Genomic DNA, 18,933 nt, shown 5'->3' with positions numbered 1-18,933 from the left:
CCACCCCCTCCTCCTCCTCCTCCTCCAACACGATTATAAAAACTCTTGCAGCCACGCCATCCACCATAGTCACAATAATCATATCCATCCTCGCCGTGTCCCTCCTCCATACATGCCATAACAATGCATAGTACAAGAAGAGCCACACGCAATGAACGACTAGAAATAGCCATGACTCTTCAAATAACAATTAGTGTAAGCTCAGTACTGATGAGTAGTGAGTCCAGTGACCAACTTTTGAGCTTCCACTTCTTGGTTTCTTCTTTGTGCAAATGACTCCTCTATTTATAGCCATATTATTCATGCAATCATTTGAACATATCTCAAATTATTGTAAGTTGAAAGAGGCATGTGTTGAAATTTTAAAAAGGAAAATGGTCAACAATGAATTGACAGGCTACTAAATTATTTCCAGGAACTTAAAATTATTGATATTTAGTTGGTAAAAAATATTATTTAGTGTCGAGGCGGATTCACAATTGTAAGTTACGTGTTTTTACAACAATTTTAAATAATATAATTAGTTTTACAGTCAAATATTTACTGAACTTTTTTATTAAGGGAAAAGAGTCAAATATGCCCCTAAACTATTCAAAAAGGTTTAGATATACCCTCCGTTTAAAGTTTGGTTTACTCATGCCCTCGCCGTCCAACTTTTGGTCCGAATATGCCCTTATGGGCGTTAGTTGCCATGTTGGACATATCCAACTCATTTTTCATTTCTTTAAATACCCCATGGAATTGACATGTCATTTTGGTTTTACTACATAACATTTATATGAAATGGAAAGATATTCGGATTCATAAACATCTAATCCGACCCATAAATCAGCTCCTTTTAAATTCACCATCCGACCCATTTTTAACAATTTTGTTTAATTTTTATTATTGCGGGAAATCCCGAAAATGAGTAATTGATTAATAAAAAATAAAAAAAATATAAAATTAACACCAAAAATTCACAAATAAATATAGTAAACTTAAATCTAACATTTCAATTTTTTTTAGATTTTTTATTTTTCGATAAATCTCGAAAATGAGTAATTGATTAAAAAAAAAAAAAAATATAAAATTAACACCAAAAGTTCACAAATAAATATAGTAACATTTCAATCTACAATTTTTTAAATTTTTTTATATTTTTCGGCACATCCCGAAAATGAGTAATTTTTTAATAAAAAGGGAAAAATATGAAAACAAAATAAAAAATATACGTCAAAATTCACAAATAAATATAGTTAACTTAAATTCAATAATTTCAATAATTTTTTTATTTTATATTTTTTTCATATATTTCTATTTTTTATTTCTGAATTTTTTTGCGTAATTTTTATATTTTTTCATATTTTTTGTTAATAAACTCATTATTGGGATTTGTCGAAAAAATTAAAAATTAAAAAAATATTGAAATTGTTGAATTTAAGGTTACTGTATTTATTTTTTAATTTTTGGCGTTAATTTTATATTTTTTTCATACTTTTTATTAATCAATTACTCATTTCGGGATTTATCGAAAAAAATAAAATAAAATTTAAAAAAAGTTTTAAATTGATTTAAGGTTACTATAATTATTTATGAATTTTTGGCGTTAATTTTATACTTTTTACATATTTTTCTATTTTTTTATTAATCAATTACTCATTTTCGAAATTTATCGATAAAAATAAAAATTAAACAAAATTGTTGAAAATTGGTCGGATAATTTATTTAAAATGGGTTGATTTATGGGTCGGATTAGGTGTTTATGAGTCCGAATATCTTTCCATTTTCATATAAATATTATGTGGTAAGGCCAAAATGACATGGCAATTTCATGTGGCATTTAAAGAAATAAAAAATGATTTGGATATGTCCAACATGGCAACTAACGTCCATAAGGGCATATTTGGACCAAAAGTTGGATGGCGAGGGCATCAATGAACCAAACTTTAAACGGAGGGTATATCTAGACCTTTTTGAATAGTTTAGGGGCATATTTGACCCTTTTCTCTTTTATTAATAATACACTCTAAGAAAGTAATTTGTTTTTATATAAATTTTGTATCCGGTCTTAAACTTAAGATACGTAGAATATACCAAAATGTTTTTATTTTTTACGTTCTTAAATATATTACGTGGAAAATTAGAATCAAAGAACTGTAAAAAAAAGACATTCTTTTAAAACGAACTAATAGAAATTAAGAGAAACATATTGAAACAGAATTATATATAATGTTTGATAAAAATTATTGAGTTCACGTTAATACATTTATTACCCTATACAAATCTAGTATATGGACCCCTAACCAAAGGATCATGGTTTGGTCTAATTCCAATTATTTGTAACGACAAGAGAAATCACAAAAGTTGCCAACAAATTAGATATTAATGGAATTTTTAAACATAGTAAAGACAATAGGACTACATGTGATTAAACCTAAGGCTTACAGATGTTAATGTTGTACATTATGATAATCGACAATGAAATAGTGGAGTTGGTGCCTATATCTTCACTAAATTAAGGTAATTCTTAACAAAGATTTTGGAATCGTTTTGATCATGATTTCCAGGTGTCATTCTGGTTTATTTATAGCTCTACGTACTTTTTCTATTAAATACCAAATAAATATTATGGAGTTAGAACCATTGTACTTCTATTGGCATAGGAAAAGAGTAAGAGCAGGAAGAAGAATTTCTTTATCTTTTTACGTAAGATACTAATTTTAGGACTAGACTAATACAGATTCTCCCAGCGTATTAAAAGAAGAAGCGTTTTTTTTATCAAGAATTATTTTTGATTTTTAAAAATTTAAATTTGAGATATCTGATTAAAAATTGTTTATTGTTTTTCCAATTTTTGAGAAATTGTTTGTTTATGCAGCCCATGTGAGTGTAGGATTTATGATTGGAGATAAATAATTGGCAAAACGATATGAATAAAGAAAGAAGTAGGAAGAAATAATTTGGTGATATTATTGGTATAGTGGCATTCCATTGGATATATACTTGAAGTGCACTTGTGGCAAGGAACAAAAATGCAGCTGGTATTTGCACCCATATTGTCACTCATGGTCCAAACATTATCAGAAAGTCAACATTCCTTTCGTTTACTTATAATTATAAATTATAATATATTCCAGCTTTTGATCCCAAATTCCCTAAGGACCACTTTATATAAAGTTTATGCTTCTAATTTAACTTTTGGTCAATCAGAGGATACATTTTCGACTAATTTCGTCTAACTAGACATTTTACTTCGATCAGAATTCAATTACAGCAAAAAAAAAAATAATTTAAGTTATATATATCGGCATCGCAGATACCTTCAAAATGAAAATAGTATACCACTTCCATCAGGCTTTATCTTTTGGAAAACAAATAGAGGACGTTTGTGGCTTATATAGATTAGTTTGATTTGGGTTTTTATTTAGAAAGAATTAAATTAATTATGCGGGTTTATTGAATCTATAAATTAAATCGAATCTATATAAAGTCGGCTTTCTTTTTTTACTTTTAGTCGGTTCTTTTGAGTTTTTTTTAATTATATGTTATATGTAGTGATTAAAAAAGAAGTCAAATAGATATACTTTTTACTTGTATGTGTGATATGTTAGAACTTACAACGTTAATGATTAGAAATCTTGACAAAAATTAAAAAATTCACATGAATACAAATTACTTTCGGTATGTTATATTTATAAGATTAAATGTTGCAATCAAACTAAATACAAAATAAAATATTTTTAAAAAATGACAAGTCAAAATTTAAAATGATATATCTAAATATTAAATTTATAAATATATTACGTCAGTTTGGTTTAGGATCGATTTGATTTTTTTTTTATAATTCCAAACCAAATCAAACCAAGAGTGATGACACTAGACAAACTCATATGTCAAAGTCGATATCCCTTTTACTACGTTATGTTTGTTCATCTTCAATTTTTACGAGTCATCATTTATTTAGTACGATAAACTATTAAATACAGAATTTTACCCTATATAGATCGCTTGCTAAAATATGTAGTTAGTAAATAATACTTTCTCCCTATTGAGTTTTCACGTTAAATTATATCAAGTAGTAATTGCTACGAAAGTAGTTTAATGAAGTTTATATATCTTAAGAAACATGGTTAGGAGAAAGAATGCATCCATTAGTTGGTTTGATAAATTCACTAACTTTTTTACTCATACGTGATGATTAGTGATAAATATATTCCGTTTTACTTTCAAAACTCAGAACTCCCAAATTCTTTTGGATTTACTTATTTGCGTTGGACAATATAAGTTTACTATAAAATAGGAATATTTGATTTGTTAAGAATAACACAAAAAAAGAAAAAAAAGAAAAAAAAAGAGGAACATCCCAAATGGAGTGTCTATGTTGTGCATCTTCTTTTTCCATCATGAACTCATAAAGATAGAATACGATAAAGCAATTTAGAAAAAGTATACATAATATAATTCCATTTTCATGTTCATCATTTTCTTGCACATTTTATTTTGAGATTTTTAATTTTTTTTTTTTTTGAGATTTGAGAATGCTCTACTTTGTCTTTTTCCATGCACCAAATATTCAAGCTTCTTCTTAAATCTTTTAAATGTAATACAATTGTACAAACTACTCCACTTGAGCTATACTATATATAGATGAGTGTGGAGTTAAAAGGGTAAAAAAGATTGTCAAAAATTCCAAAAGGGCATATTAATTTTNGTATATATATATTGCTATTAATAAGTTACTTAATGAGCATTACACCTCCTAACCTTTTAATAATATATATAACACCTAACCTTTAATTTAATAATATAACTCCTAACCTTCATATTCATAATCTTCAAAATATTTAATATAAAAATTATAACTCCTAAATATTACACCTATAAAAACCCACTTTGAGGCATTGCATGATGGTCATTTTATTTTTATTTTCATTTTTTATTCCTTTGATTTGTTAATTTTATAAATGAGGATCTTCAATCCGCCTATGTGACATGCCTCAATGATGAGAAAAATATATATATATATTTTTTAAAAAATAGGGCTTTTTAGATTATTTTTTTACACAATAATATTATGTGTATATATATATTGCTATTAATAAGTTACTTAATGAGCATTACACCTCCTAACCTTTTAATAATATATATAACACCTAACCTTTAATTTAATAATATAACTCCTAACCTTCATATTCATAATCTTCAAAATATTTAATATAAAAATTATAACTCCTAAATATTACACCTATAAAAACCCACTTTGAGGCATTGCATGATGGTCATTTTATTTTTATTTTCATTTTTTATTCCTTTGATTTGTTAATTTTATAAATGAGGATCTTCAATCCGCCTATGTGACATGCCTCAATGATGAGAAAAATATATATATATATTTTTTAAAAAATAGGGCTTTTTAGATTATTTTTTTACACAATAATATTATGTGTATATATATATTGCTATTAATAAGTTACTTAATGAGCATTACACCTCCTAACCTTTTAATAATATATATAACACCTAACCTTTAATTTAATAATATAACTCCTAACCTTCATATTCATAATCTTCAAAATATTTAATATAAAAATTATAACTCCTAAATATTACACCTATAAAAACCCACTTTGAGGCATTGCATGATGGTCATTTTATTTTTATTTTCATTTTTTATTCCTTTGATTTGTTAATTTTATAAATGAGGATCTTCAATCCGCCTATGTGACATGCCTCAATGATGAGAAAAATATATATATATATTTTTTAAAAAATAGGGCTTTTTAGATTATTTTTTTACACAATAATATTATGTGTATATATATATTGCTATTAATAAGTTACTTAATGAGCATTACACCTCCTAACCTTTTAATAATATATATAACACCTAACCTTTAATTTAATAATATAACTCCTAACCTTCATATTCATAATCTTCAAAATATTTAATATAAAAATTATAACTCCTAAATATTACACCTATAAAAACCCACTTTGAGGCATTGCATGATGGTCATTTTATTTTTATTTTCATTTTTTATTCCTTTGATTTGTTAATTTTATAAATGAGGATCTTCAATCCGCCTATGTGACATGCCTCAATGATGAGAAAAATATATATATATATTTTTTAAAAAATAGGGCTTTTTAGATTATTTTTTTACACAATAATATTATGTGTATATATATATTGCTATTAATAAGTTATTTAATGAGCATTACACCTCCTAACCTTTTAATAATATATATAACACCTCACCTTTAATTTAATAATATAACTCCTAACCTTTCATATTCATAACCTTCAAAATATTTAATATAAAAATTATAACTCCTAAATATTACACCTATAAAAACCCACTTTGAGACATTGCATGATGATCATTTTATTTTTATTTTCCTTATTCTTCATTTTTTGTTTCTTTGATTTGTTAATTTCTTTTGTCTTCTTTGATCTGATTTTTGCAGGAGAGGGATGTATTACGAAAAATGTTATATATTTTGCATATTTTGATTTTGTGAGGTAAAATGATTTGACATGTCTAATTATCATTATCACTTTTGTTCTATTGTAATTACATATATATTTGATATTATTAGGTTGGATTGTTGATGATACAAATCATGATATTTTTATAGAAAAATAATTTGTTCATTTTCTTTTTTGCTTCTCTTAGTAGTTTTTTGAGATTTTTTTCTTATTCTTGTAGTTTCTACCGACACTGATTGTCTTTATTCACTTTGTAAATTTGAAGAATCGAATTATGTTATGTTGAAAACATGATCCTTCTTTCCTCTTCAAATCATATATAACTAAATATTTTAAATATTTTTGCTTGATTAGTTAATTATAATTTTATGTCTTTTTGTTGTTATTATTGTAATGATTGTAATTATGTTATGTTGAGAACGTGATCCTTCTTCCCCTTCAAATCATATATAACTAAATATTTTAAATATTTTTGCTTGATTAGTTAACTAATTTTATGTATGTTTGTTGGTATTATTGTAAGGATTGTTTATAATTTTCCGGTTAAACCTCCGATACAATAAGAGTTGATTGGTTCCTTATCAGATTAATTAGTTAATTGAAAAAATGCCAATATATCTTAATTCTAATTTCGTCTAACAATATCTTCCTCCTCACTAGCTATAAAATTGTTATACACATATATAATAAATATAAGTAATAAAAAAAGTAATATATCACATCTCAATATAAAGTAAATAAAATACTAAATATTAAATACAAATGTTATATAGCTAAGATTCAAATAAATCGATTCCTCTTATAATTTTGTATCTCACAATCACATAAAATGATATGGTAAAAATACATAATTTTAACGTTGCATTATTTATTATATTATTTATATATAGAAATTATTTATAGGCCAAATGTTTCACAATTTTGAGAATTTAATCAACAAAAAATTAAATATTTTTTAATTTTATTTTAGAACATCCGTACGATTACTTTTTTTTTTTGATAATTTCAAAAAAATTTCTATTCCTTTTGATCAACTTTTTAATTCTATGTCCCTTTTTAAATCTGTTTTTAATTAATTTTTCTCTTAGTAGATATCTCTCCTATAATATAAAATAAGAGAAAAAGTATACATTGTTCAAAATAATAGTAATTACTAAAAATAATGTTTATTATTAGAAGCATATTTGGAGACTTTTAATAATTTGAAATTTCTAAAATGAGGTAAAAAGAAAAAATGTCACATAATAAAATAAATCATAAAAATGGTGGAGGATTTTACTTAAACATATTTTTGTTTATTAAAAAAATATGTAACATTTTTAAAACCTTTTTCCTCTTATTTTTATATATTTATTTTTAATTTAATTTTTATCATAAACTCACACCTCTTCATCTTTCATAACCTCTATACTTAATTAATACTTATTAGTAATACCTATAACTTCCAACTTTATACTTTCATAACCTCAAAATACTTAATGTTTAAATTTGTGACATCTTAAAAGCACATCAAAAAAATATTTCTAACCAAATATATTTATGTTTAGCGTATTTGTCCTCTACTTTAATTTTGTAATGCAAAATCTATCGACAAAGACTGCTTTGTGTAATTATTTTTACTTCTAATAAGAATGATACAAAATAAGATATATAAAAGAGTAATTGATTTGTTTTTTTGCATGAAATTATAAGAGCAAGATCATTACTAAAAGTAAGTCAAAAACAATTCTTGAAAACATTAAAATGTATTTGTAGATACGCTTAGCAGGGGGAGATAATCAAAATTATTATGAAGTTATTTTTAAATTTTAAATAAAAATATGAATCATGAAAAATCTAATAAAAATTAATTAAGAGAATTCATTTAAACATTTTGCTTAAATTAATAAAAAGCTAAAGACAAGCTAACTTGATTATGTTAAGATACGATGCTAATTGTTACTGTTTTAAAATATATATATATATATAAATTAGTAAAAATACAAAAGACGAGCAAACTTCATTCTCTTAACTATGATGCTAATTGTTTGTGTTTTCTTAATAGAATTAAATAAGCAAAAAAAGAAAAAGAAAAAATGGAGACTAAAAAATAGCGTTGAAATAAATTTTAAAAAAAACTTAAAATTATAGAAGAGAATTTATCAAGGAAAAAATTAATACAAATAATCATTTCAAATATACTTATTACTTAACCATTCATCCTCCATTATAATGATTCTAAAAATTTACTTAACTTTTTCTCCTATACTTTAATTATAAAAAAATATTATTTATCGTTAATAATTATAAATATTCATATTATTTGTGAACAATTTTTTTATGTTTACTTTATTTAGAAAAAATTCAAGAGTCTAATTATAAGTTTTTAGTAGATAAGTTTTTTTTTTAATCTTAAATAAAACCTTTTATCATTCATTTATAATTGTTCATTTATTACTTATTTTATTATGCATTTTAACAATAATATATTATTTTTATGTTAATTCTATATCACTAAAAATTATTTTACCGAACTAAAATCATGTATCACCCATTTCATTCCAAAGAATCAATATATAGAGAGAACGTTATATTTTAATATATAAATATTGAAGTACTTTTTTAAGTCTTCAAATTATAGATAGCTTATCTATTACGAATAATTTTTCATATTTCTAAGTCTGTTTTTGAATTTATTACTATTTTAATTCTTTTAATATTTTTTAAAAATTTAAAAGACTAAAAATCTCACTTTAAATTTTTAACAATACATCAAAGTTAACCATATTTAATTTTGAGAACTCATTCAAATGGATAATGAAGTCATAAATTCTTAATTATATATTACAACTAACATAAAGGAATAGGTACTATTCAACCAAAAAAAAGTATAGGTATTTGACCGTACTGCTAATTTAAGGTATTTATTTTTTGATAAAATTAATTCATGAATTGAGTTGAAATTACAAAGCTAAATGATAAAATTTATTAACTAATCTATTTGAATTTGAAAATTAAATAAAAATGAAAAATTTTAGATACCGCGCATAGCGCGGCTAAGTTTACTAGTTTATAATAAATGGCATTATATATGTACCCGAACAATTGAAAAAACAAAGGATTTCCATCTTTAATCGATATTCGATAGTGTAGTTTTCATTTCTTTAATCACTATTGGCATAGAATAAAACATTATACTAGCAGATGATCTGAGTTATATTTTTAGTAACAAATATCATTTATTATGAGCGATTATATATAGTTAACTTTTAATGATATTAAAGAATTTTCTTTTACATCATTTTCTTTCTTTACTGTATAAAAGCTAACTAAATTGATAACAGAAGGTACATTACATAATACGCTCAGACATGTTTGGCTGTAGAACGGCGTTCAAATAATAAACAAATGGACCATTTTGTTTTTCTTAATCATTGTTTCTTGGGGAAAAATGATAATTGTTGTGGATTAGTAGTAAATTAGTACTTTAATCAAAGAATATCTCCGTTATAAGACCTGCTCATGTATAGGTAGAGCTGTCAATATGGGCTAGCCCACCCCATCCGGGCTAACTCATACAAGCTTTGACATTTTACGGGCCAGACCGGGCTAGCCCATTTTTTGTGTGGGCCAGAAAATGGTCGGCCCAGCCCACAAGTACGTGGGCTACAGACTTGCCGGGCCAGCCCACTTTTTAAAAAATTATATTTTTTATATAAATATTAAACTAAATTATAAATTATAATTTAAAAATATTATCACAAATATCAACAAAACCATATTACATTATGTTAGGCCTCATTTGTTTGCACTTAATGGGTTTGAATCTTAATCATTCAGATTTGCCTCATTGAGTGTGTTTGTTTTTAAGAACTGGATCTTAATTATTCAGATTCAATTCATTAAGTTCGTATATTTTATTTTCTTATAAGCATCTTAAAGGGTCTGGATATATCTGAATGAATCAGATCTGTAACATACCCTTAACACTATTCAGACTAAAAAATAAGACCATCCTATCTTAGTTCAAGTAAATCACGACAACTCATAAAAATTGTTTTCTTATTTAATTAATATTAATTACATGCTTGCCATTATAATTTCCTTTATTCAGATTAACTTAATATACATCTTTTACTTTCTAAATTAATCAATATATTTGAATTGATAAGCACTCCCATGATATAATATTTAGCACGGTTTTCAAAAAATAAGAAAGTATTAGTTATTTGATCGATAAAAATAAAAAATTTCTATAACAAAATAAAATAAAATAAAATATTTTCCTAAACTATATATTTACTACTCTATATAAACTATTTTAAATTGCATTATATTAGATTCTTAAAGTATTTGAGTGCAAAAAATAGTCATATTAATGATGTAACTTGATGTTGAGTTCTTAAAAGATAAATTATATTACCTTGTTACGGTAAAAATGTTCAAAATATTATTTTATATGAAAAAAAAACTATTTTACTAACAAGGTTTTTATAATATTTTATTGATATAATGTTTAATTTCATATGTGCATTCAGATATTGAAAACAAACTGTCCCAATAATTTAGTTTTCAAATTCAGAGACAATATTTTAATATTCAGATATTTATTCAGATTTACACATCTAGATCTTAATGCACATCTTAATATTTAAATGTGTATTCAAATTCAAACGTCTTAATCTTAATGGAAACAAATGAGACCTTGTCACTACTTGTTAATCAAATTCACAAATAAAATTATCTTTAAATATTTAGGGAAAATGCACAAGTACCCCCTAGACTATGACCGAAATCCCAAAGACACACCTTACTAAGGTCGTATTACCCCCTTGAACTTATTTTTTTTTTTGTAATTTTGTGTACCTCTTTGGCCTACGTGGCATCCAAATATCTCTGACGCGCCTCAATTGCGTGGAGTCACATAGAGTGTCACATAAGACAAAATGTGTATAAAATTAAAAAAAAAGTTCAGGGGGTAATAGGACCTTAGTTTAGTTAAGGTGTGTCTCTGGAATTTTAGTCATAGTCTAGGGGGTACTTGTGCATTTTCCTTAATATTTATTTAGTTTTTTTTTCAACTAAAAGTATAAATATCTAAATAGAAATATTAACCTAATTATTTTGATTTGGACTCTCTTTATTTTTAAATTTTAATATTATATAATATTTTTAAATTAATTTTTATTGGCCCACAGGCCGGCCCTATCAATATTTCTCAAGCCCCCAAATGAGCAGGCTTATTCAGGCCAGGCTAAAAAGCCCTTTCCTTAAATGGGCTCCATAAATCTTAGCCCAACCCTATTAAATCCCGGGTCAGGCCAGGCCGATCCAACGGGCCTAGCCCATATTGACGGCTCTATGTATAGGTTATAACTTATAGGAATAGTTATCCATATGTTCAATCTAAAAAACAATTAATAATTTATTGTTTTTAACTTCTTTTCGAATTACCGTAGGACCCTCTTCTTTTTTTGTTTTTTTAATTTATTTCTTGATTAGAATTCTTGTAAAACTGGTCCCCGACTTGTATAAATTGGTCAAATTAGATGTGAATAAATTCTTGAGATTATACTAGTCAGACACTAATAATCCTTGAGTTTTTGGAAATGTAGGAGATTCACCATAGAAATTCTTTGATCTTGTAGTCTTTTACAAATTTAATTTCAATTTTATGTTACTTGTCAAGAAAAAAATTATTTTTAAGATAAGAAGTCTAAAAAATAACACAGAAAAAATGTTTGTGAAGTCATATTGATCTATTGAAATTATAAAAATCGAGGATCCAAATTGATTCATTTCCACGATAGTTTGTGTGAGGGGATTGTGTCTCTTTTTGTTTTTGCTGGTACATCTCCACTCAGAGAAAACGCTTTCTATCAAAGATTTTTTCATACTCAAAGTTCAAAAGTCGAGACCTCTATTTAAGAAAAAAATAATTTTATTGCACTATATCCATGGGTGTTAGTGTCTCATTTTCAAATGTGTCATCAGCCCATTTGGGAACGCAAGGCCCATTTGTTAGCTCTTTAGGAACATGAATCTACCAAAGTTGGTTTTGATTTTGGAATTTGGACTTTGGAGGGTCAATGTTTTCGTTGTGCTCACCTCAACAAAAGCCTGTGTAGTGTAGCCTTTGTAAATGGTCCCCCTTTCTATTTTCTCTAAGTTTCAATTTAGATTCGAGACACTTCATATTTATGTAAGATGTTCATATATATACATATATATCTTAAAACTAGAGAAATTTTTTATTTACCTCAATCTGATTCAAAACGGACGAGGAAAAAAAAACAAACAAACATGAAATTAAAACGTAACACATAATAATTTCATTAATTGAACATTTAAGAATATCTCACTTATGAAATTTCTTGTTATAGCTAGCATTTGAATAACATAAAGATTGAGAAAAACAAAGAGCACAAATAGTTCTCCTAGGTGCAATTTGAGTCACTACTATTATTTGTTCTAGTTCATAGAAACTAAACATAAATAATATATTTTCTTTGAACGAATTTATACTACTAGATGCTATGATTTAGCGATCTTTTATTAATAATTATTGAGTTTAAGTTCAATGGTGGTGCATATCATTTTTAATTGTTGCATCACCTCCCTCACCTAGGTCACCTGCATCAAGTTCACCTTCAATTTTATCATTAGGATTATTGCCACCATTATCTCCAAACCCTTCATTAATACCAGAACCAAACCCACTTCCACTTCCACTTCTAGCACTACTTGTTCCACCATTTCCGGTGAAAGGACCAAAACCACTTCCAAAAGCACCTCCAATACTACCACCAAATCCACCAAAGCCGGCTCCTAAACCAAATGGAGGCCTAATTGCACCTCTAACACCACCAAAGCCGCCAAAAAGAGGCGATAAAGGGTGCTGGAAATATTCATTCTGTTCATCAGCTGATGCTTTTGGTTTTTCCTTCATTGCCATTAGGCTCCTCGCATTTATAGGGTAAGCAAGAACACTTGTGATAATAAGAATAACAACAAGAATCGTGGTTGCCATTTTGACTAGTAGAAGAAAAGAGTAATTAATATTGTATGATGTTTTGAGTGTGAGAATATTTGGATTTGCAAGCTCAAGTTATATAGGTGTCCAAAAATTGGTACAATAATGAAGAATTTGAAAGGTAGAAATATCACTAGCTCATACATATTGTGTGTAACATAGTCATCATGTACTATATAGAGAGGGGAAAAAAAAAGAAGAAGCCAACTACATCTTTCCATAGACATACTTTAATTAACACCTTCTCGACTACATGATCAACCTAAGTCTTAACACACATCAAACAAATCAAATTGCATAACTTATATTATAAGATTCAATATAATTAATTTATAATAAGATCTTATCATTTTTAACTTCTAAATGATATAGTCACACACACTTTAGTTAATTAACTGGTATAGATTAGAAAGGATGAGGTCCTACTATTCATTATTATTTAGATTTTTCTCATGCTTGATTGGAGAATAGAACAACTAATATTCAAACCCACACATGAAGGCGATTAAGGTGTCGTAAATATATAATTGAAAACATAAAATTAGCTTACCCTTTCTCGGACTTAACCTTTTTAAACTTTTAGATAAGTCGATTAACATACGTTTCAGTTGAAACTAAACCCTTATACATTATAAACTATCACTACACCATTACCAGTCTCAGGTGGATTATAAAATTAATTAAGTTACAAAGTTTTAATTAACCTAGCTAAGCTAGGTAAATTTAGACAGAAACAAGTTTCTTGTATTAGCATATACTTAATAAGGATTAACTAAAAGATTTTTTTTTTTGTTTTTTCCTTGAGGAAATAGCTGAGACCAAAGGGTTTTAACCAAGGGCGAGGTCAAGTGAGATATCTGAACTAAGAGATAGCTCCAAGGACATAGTGTTATGGGAGTCTTCCTCTTCAATCATTGAAGTTGCACTCTTATTTGGCAAATTGCTAATACCATATGCTCGCACGATTTTATCATCATCATCTCCATCCTGCCCAAATAAAAATAAAATTCTCATTAGTAACTATATATGTCAAGTAAAGAAAGTTAATTAATAAAAAGTTAATTAAGGATTTTCGTTAGTTACTCGAATAGTAATGGTTCCATTGAAGAAATCCCTAAACATGTAGCATCGTCCTTCCAATCTCATCTTTTTCTCTGGCATAGGTTTCCTGGAAGGGGTAAACATGTAATTTCATATATCATCGTTGAAATTCAATACTAGCTTTGGAGCTCCATTTTTAATAGGAAAAAGGAAGTGAAGAAAAATGAGACGACCCATGGAGGAGGAAAAACAGTAGAGCTGGAAGCAATTTTGTCCAAATAGTTAGTTGTCACAGTTGGATTAGGATGACCATCAAACACGGATTTGTCATTGTTATGATTTTAACAATGAACAAGGTTTCCTTGAGTAAAATTCATTTGATTTGAACCATCAAACATGGCGGCTTTGTTATTGTTATGATTATAACAATGAACAAGGTTTTCTTGAGGAAAATTCATTTGATTTGAACCATCAAACACAGCGGCTTTGCCATTGATATGATTGTAACGGTGAACAAGGTTTCCCTGAGGAAAATTCATTGAATCTGGACCATCAATTCTGTTCTTCTTCCTCCCATTTGCAGCTTCTGCTTTAGTTAATTAAAAACCAAAAAAGATCAAATGAGTTGTGGTAGACGTAATTAATTAACTCAATGGCATTACATACTTATATGTGACAAAATAAAATTTTGATCACCCTAACAATAGATCTAGCCTTATTACAACTAGTTCAAAGTCCTTTTAAAATTTGATATGGAATTTATTTTGTTAAAAGATGAGAGGTTAGGAAGATAGTGAAGCTTAGATGAAGAAAGAAAGGAGTTACAAATCTATGTTTTTAAGTATTAAAAAAAAACTAAAAAGGGAGTAATAAATATAAGGGAGTTAGCTAGCTAGTCACTGTTGTCATCCTTTTGTCTACTTGTGTCAAGGCTTTTAAATTTACAACTAGGATTTTCTTACGTAAAATTTTTCCAAGTCTTATGAATTTTGATTATGAAGCTGACTTTTTTTTAAATAATTTTGTTCAACTTTGCACTCATAATTAGATGACTCGAAAAAAGAGAGGAAGAAAATGAATAAGGAATTAGAATATTATCAAAAAAGATTCTGAATTTATATTCTTTGTTTGAAGTCGATATGGAAACATTCTTGTGTGCCCTTACATGAGATCTTTTCTTAGTCACCTTTTAAGGTTTTTTTTTAACCATAAAAAATGGTCTAAAGATATCATTAATAGTGTTTGAACATAAATGTAATCGTCAATGTAAAGATTAGCTAAAATACAAAATTAGTGTGTGAAAACCTCTTTTGGCATCTGATGAAGTGAGTTACATATAATTAACGCAACAAGTGTGTATCGTATGATTTATACAAGTCTTTTCACTAGTAGTTAAGAATTTATTAAATAAAAGGTAAATATTATGATAAAAGCTCAATAATCTTTTTAAACTTTAAATTATTCATTTATTTTAAACTATGAAAAAAAGATTCAACAATTCACTTAATAAAAAATAGAAGGAATATAAATAAGCTTCTATGATCTTGAATTCAAAGGAGGATTATGGTGTAAGGTGCGGATTTTTGGAAATTCGATAATTTTTACATAGATTCCGTATTTATATTGTTAAATTTATTAAATATCTGTTAGTGTATAATTTGTGTATATAACCATTTATAATCTATGAATATAAACTCAAAAAAAAAAAAAAGTGAACTCAGCGGACTATTTAGCTTTAAGATCTCAAATATATTTGGTAGGAATCTAATAAGAAAATTAATTTTTTGGTCAAGTGGTATAAATAAAATTAAACTATCCTCCTTGATGACGGTTTGAATCTCTGGGGCACATATGATGGTAATTTCTTTTTCTCCATTCTATATTACTTCTCCATTTTTGTTTTTTATCTCTTAAGAAATTTTTTTTTTATATATATATATATATATATATATATATATATATATATAAAAAAAAAATTTCTTAAGAGATAAAAAACAAAAATGGAGAAGTAATATAGAATGGAGAAAAAGAAATTACCATCATATGTGCCCCAGAGATTCAAACCGTCATCAAGGAGGATAGTTTAATTTTATTTATACCACTTGATCAAAAAATTAATTTTCTTATTAGATTCCTACCAAATATATTTGAGATCTTAACGCTAAATAGTCTGCTGAGTTCACTATTTTCTTTTTTGAGTTTATATTCATAGATTATAAATGGTTATATACACAAATTATACACTAACAGATATTTAATAAATTTAACAATATAAATACGGAATCTATGCAAAATTATCGAATTTCCAAAAAGCCATATATATATATATATATATATATATAACCATTCCATTCCTTTTAGAGCCTTTATCTAAAGAATAATCCACTTCTTTGACTGAAGAGGCTCCTCTCCAGTAATGATCTCTCAGTTTTCCCAAGTGCTCTCTTATATAGTTGACATGTGTCTATTTAATTTTTTAATTGCTCAGAATAATTTTCTTGACTAAATACTATTAACCATGGTTATTAGTAATTTTCTCTTCTCTCCCCTCTCATCTCTGATCTCTTTCTTTCTCACTTAATAGTGCAACAAACATTTTCTCCCGTAAAAACATTGTTTTGTTAACAAGTCACTGTTCCTTTTCATTAATTTCACACCATGATAAAAAAAAAAGACAGTTCAAAGGAAGAATTCGGGCTATAAAATTTAATTATAAGGTTCAATATAATTAATTTATAATAAGGTCTTTTAATTTTTAATTTCTAGATGATATAGTCACACACACTTTAGTTAATTAACATGGTATAGATCAGAACAGATGAGGTCCTAATTAAGTCTAAGCCTTACCATTACTATGCATTATGATAAAGATTTTTCACATGCTTGGTTGGGGATTAGAAACACTAATATTCAAGCCCACACATGAAGGGGATCGAGGTGTCGTAAATATATAATTAAAAACATACAATTAGCTTACCTTTTCTCTGACTTATAACCTTTTTAGACTTAGAGAAAAGTTGATTAACATACGTTTAAGTTGAAACTAAACCCTTATACATTATAAATTATCACTGCACCTTTAATCTAATTAAGTTGCAAAGTTTCAATTAGCCTAGCTAAGCTAGCTTAGTTTAAACAGAAACAAGTTTCTTGTATTAGCATATACTTAATAAGGATTAACTAAAAGAGTTTTTTTTTTGTTTTTTTTCCTTGAGGAAATAGAAGAGACCAAAGGACCAAGGGTAAGGTCAAGAGAGATATCTGAACTGAGAGATAGCTCCAAGGGCATAGTGCTATGGGAGTCTTCCTCTTCAATCATTGACGTTGCACTCTTATTTGGCAAATTGCTAATACCATATGCTCGCACGATTTTATTATCATCATCTCCATCCTGCCCAAACAAAAATAAAATTCTCATTTGTAACTATATATGTCAAGTAAAGAAAGTTAATTCACAAAAAGTGAATTAAGGATTTTGTTAGTTACTCGAATAGTAATGGTTCCATCGAAGAAATCCCTAAACATGTAGCATCGTCCTTCCAATCCCATCTTCTTCTCTGGCATAGGTTTCCTGGAAGGGGTAAACATGTAATTTCATATATTATCATTGAAATTCAATACTAGCTCCGGAGTTATCTATTTTTCAGATTATTACAACATTGATGGAGTAAAAAATGTTCACACTCAAAAATAGTTCCATTTTTAACAGGAAAAAGGAAGAGAAGAAAAATGAGCCAAACCATGGAGGAGGAAAAACAGTAGAGCTGGAAGCAATTTTATCCAAATAGTTAGTTGTTACAGTCGGATTAAGATGACCATCAAACACGAATTTGCCATTGTTATGATTGTAACGATGAGCAAGGTTTCCCTGTGGAAAATTCATTTGATCGAAACCATCAAATATGGGGGCTTTGCCATTGTTATGATTGTAACAGTGAACAAGGTTTCCCTGAGGAATATTCATTGAATCTGAACCATCAGTTCTGTTTCTCTTTCTCCCATTTGCAGCATCTGCTTCAGTTAATTAAAAACCAAAAAAGGTCAAATGAGTTGGTGGTAGACGTAATTAATTAACTCAATGACGTTACATACTTATATGTGACAAAATAAAATCAATTTTTGTCTCCCTAACAGTAGATCTAGCCTTAGAAAAAGTAGTTCTAAGTCCTTTTTTCAATTTTATCAATCCTAAAGGTGATATGGAATCAGGCAAAACTCAAAAAGGGTAAAATGAAACATAAAAAAAATTCCTCAAATGGAACTTCAAATAATTTTTTTTTCTTGATTGCTTCACCGCTCACTACTCATTTACTTTCAATTTGATCATCTTCTTAGATAATAAAATTAAGTTTCAAGCGGTTGAAAAAAAATCGCGAAATTTAAATTATGCACCTTAATCACTTCTATA

At 27.0% G+C, this 18,933-nt stretch overlaps 2 protein-coding genes and 1 pseudogene across 2 annotated transcripts in view; all 3 read right to left on the bottom strand.

Moving 5' to 3' along the window:
- LOC107010108 (glycine-rich cell wall structural protein 2-like) overlaps nt 1-173 on the bottom strand; it is a 1,673-nt gene extending 1,500 nt beyond the window's left edge. Inside the window, exon 1 of the mRNA XM_015209367.1 lies at nt 5-173. Coding sequence (XP_015064853.1) covers nt 5-173 — 169 coding nt within the window. The remainder of the gene's footprint in view (nt 1-4) is intronic.
- Nucleotides 174-13,028: 12,855 nt separating this feature from the next.
- On the bottom strand, nt 13,029-13,481 carry LOC107010107 (glycine-rich protein 5-like). Its single transcript, XM_015209366.1, has one exon. The coding sequence runs from the start codon at nt 13,479-13,481 to the stop codon at nt 13,029-13,031; it is 453 nt and encodes a 150-aa protein (XP_015064852.1).
- An 831-nt stretch (nt 13,482-14,312) lies between these two features.
- LOC107010106 overlaps nt 14,313-18,933 on the bottom strand; it is an 8,872-nt pseudogene continuing 4,251 nt past the window's right edge.

Source organism: Solanum pennellii, chromosome 2 (assembly GCF_001406875.1).
Source record: "Solanum pennellii chromosome 2, SPENNV200".
Taxonomy (NCBI): domain Eukaryota; kingdom Viridiplantae; phylum Streptophyta; class Magnoliopsida; order Solanales; family Solanaceae; genus Solanum; species Solanum pennellii.
Note: the sequence above shows the minus strand (reverse complement) of the source record. Positions and strands in the feature narration are given on the sequence as shown.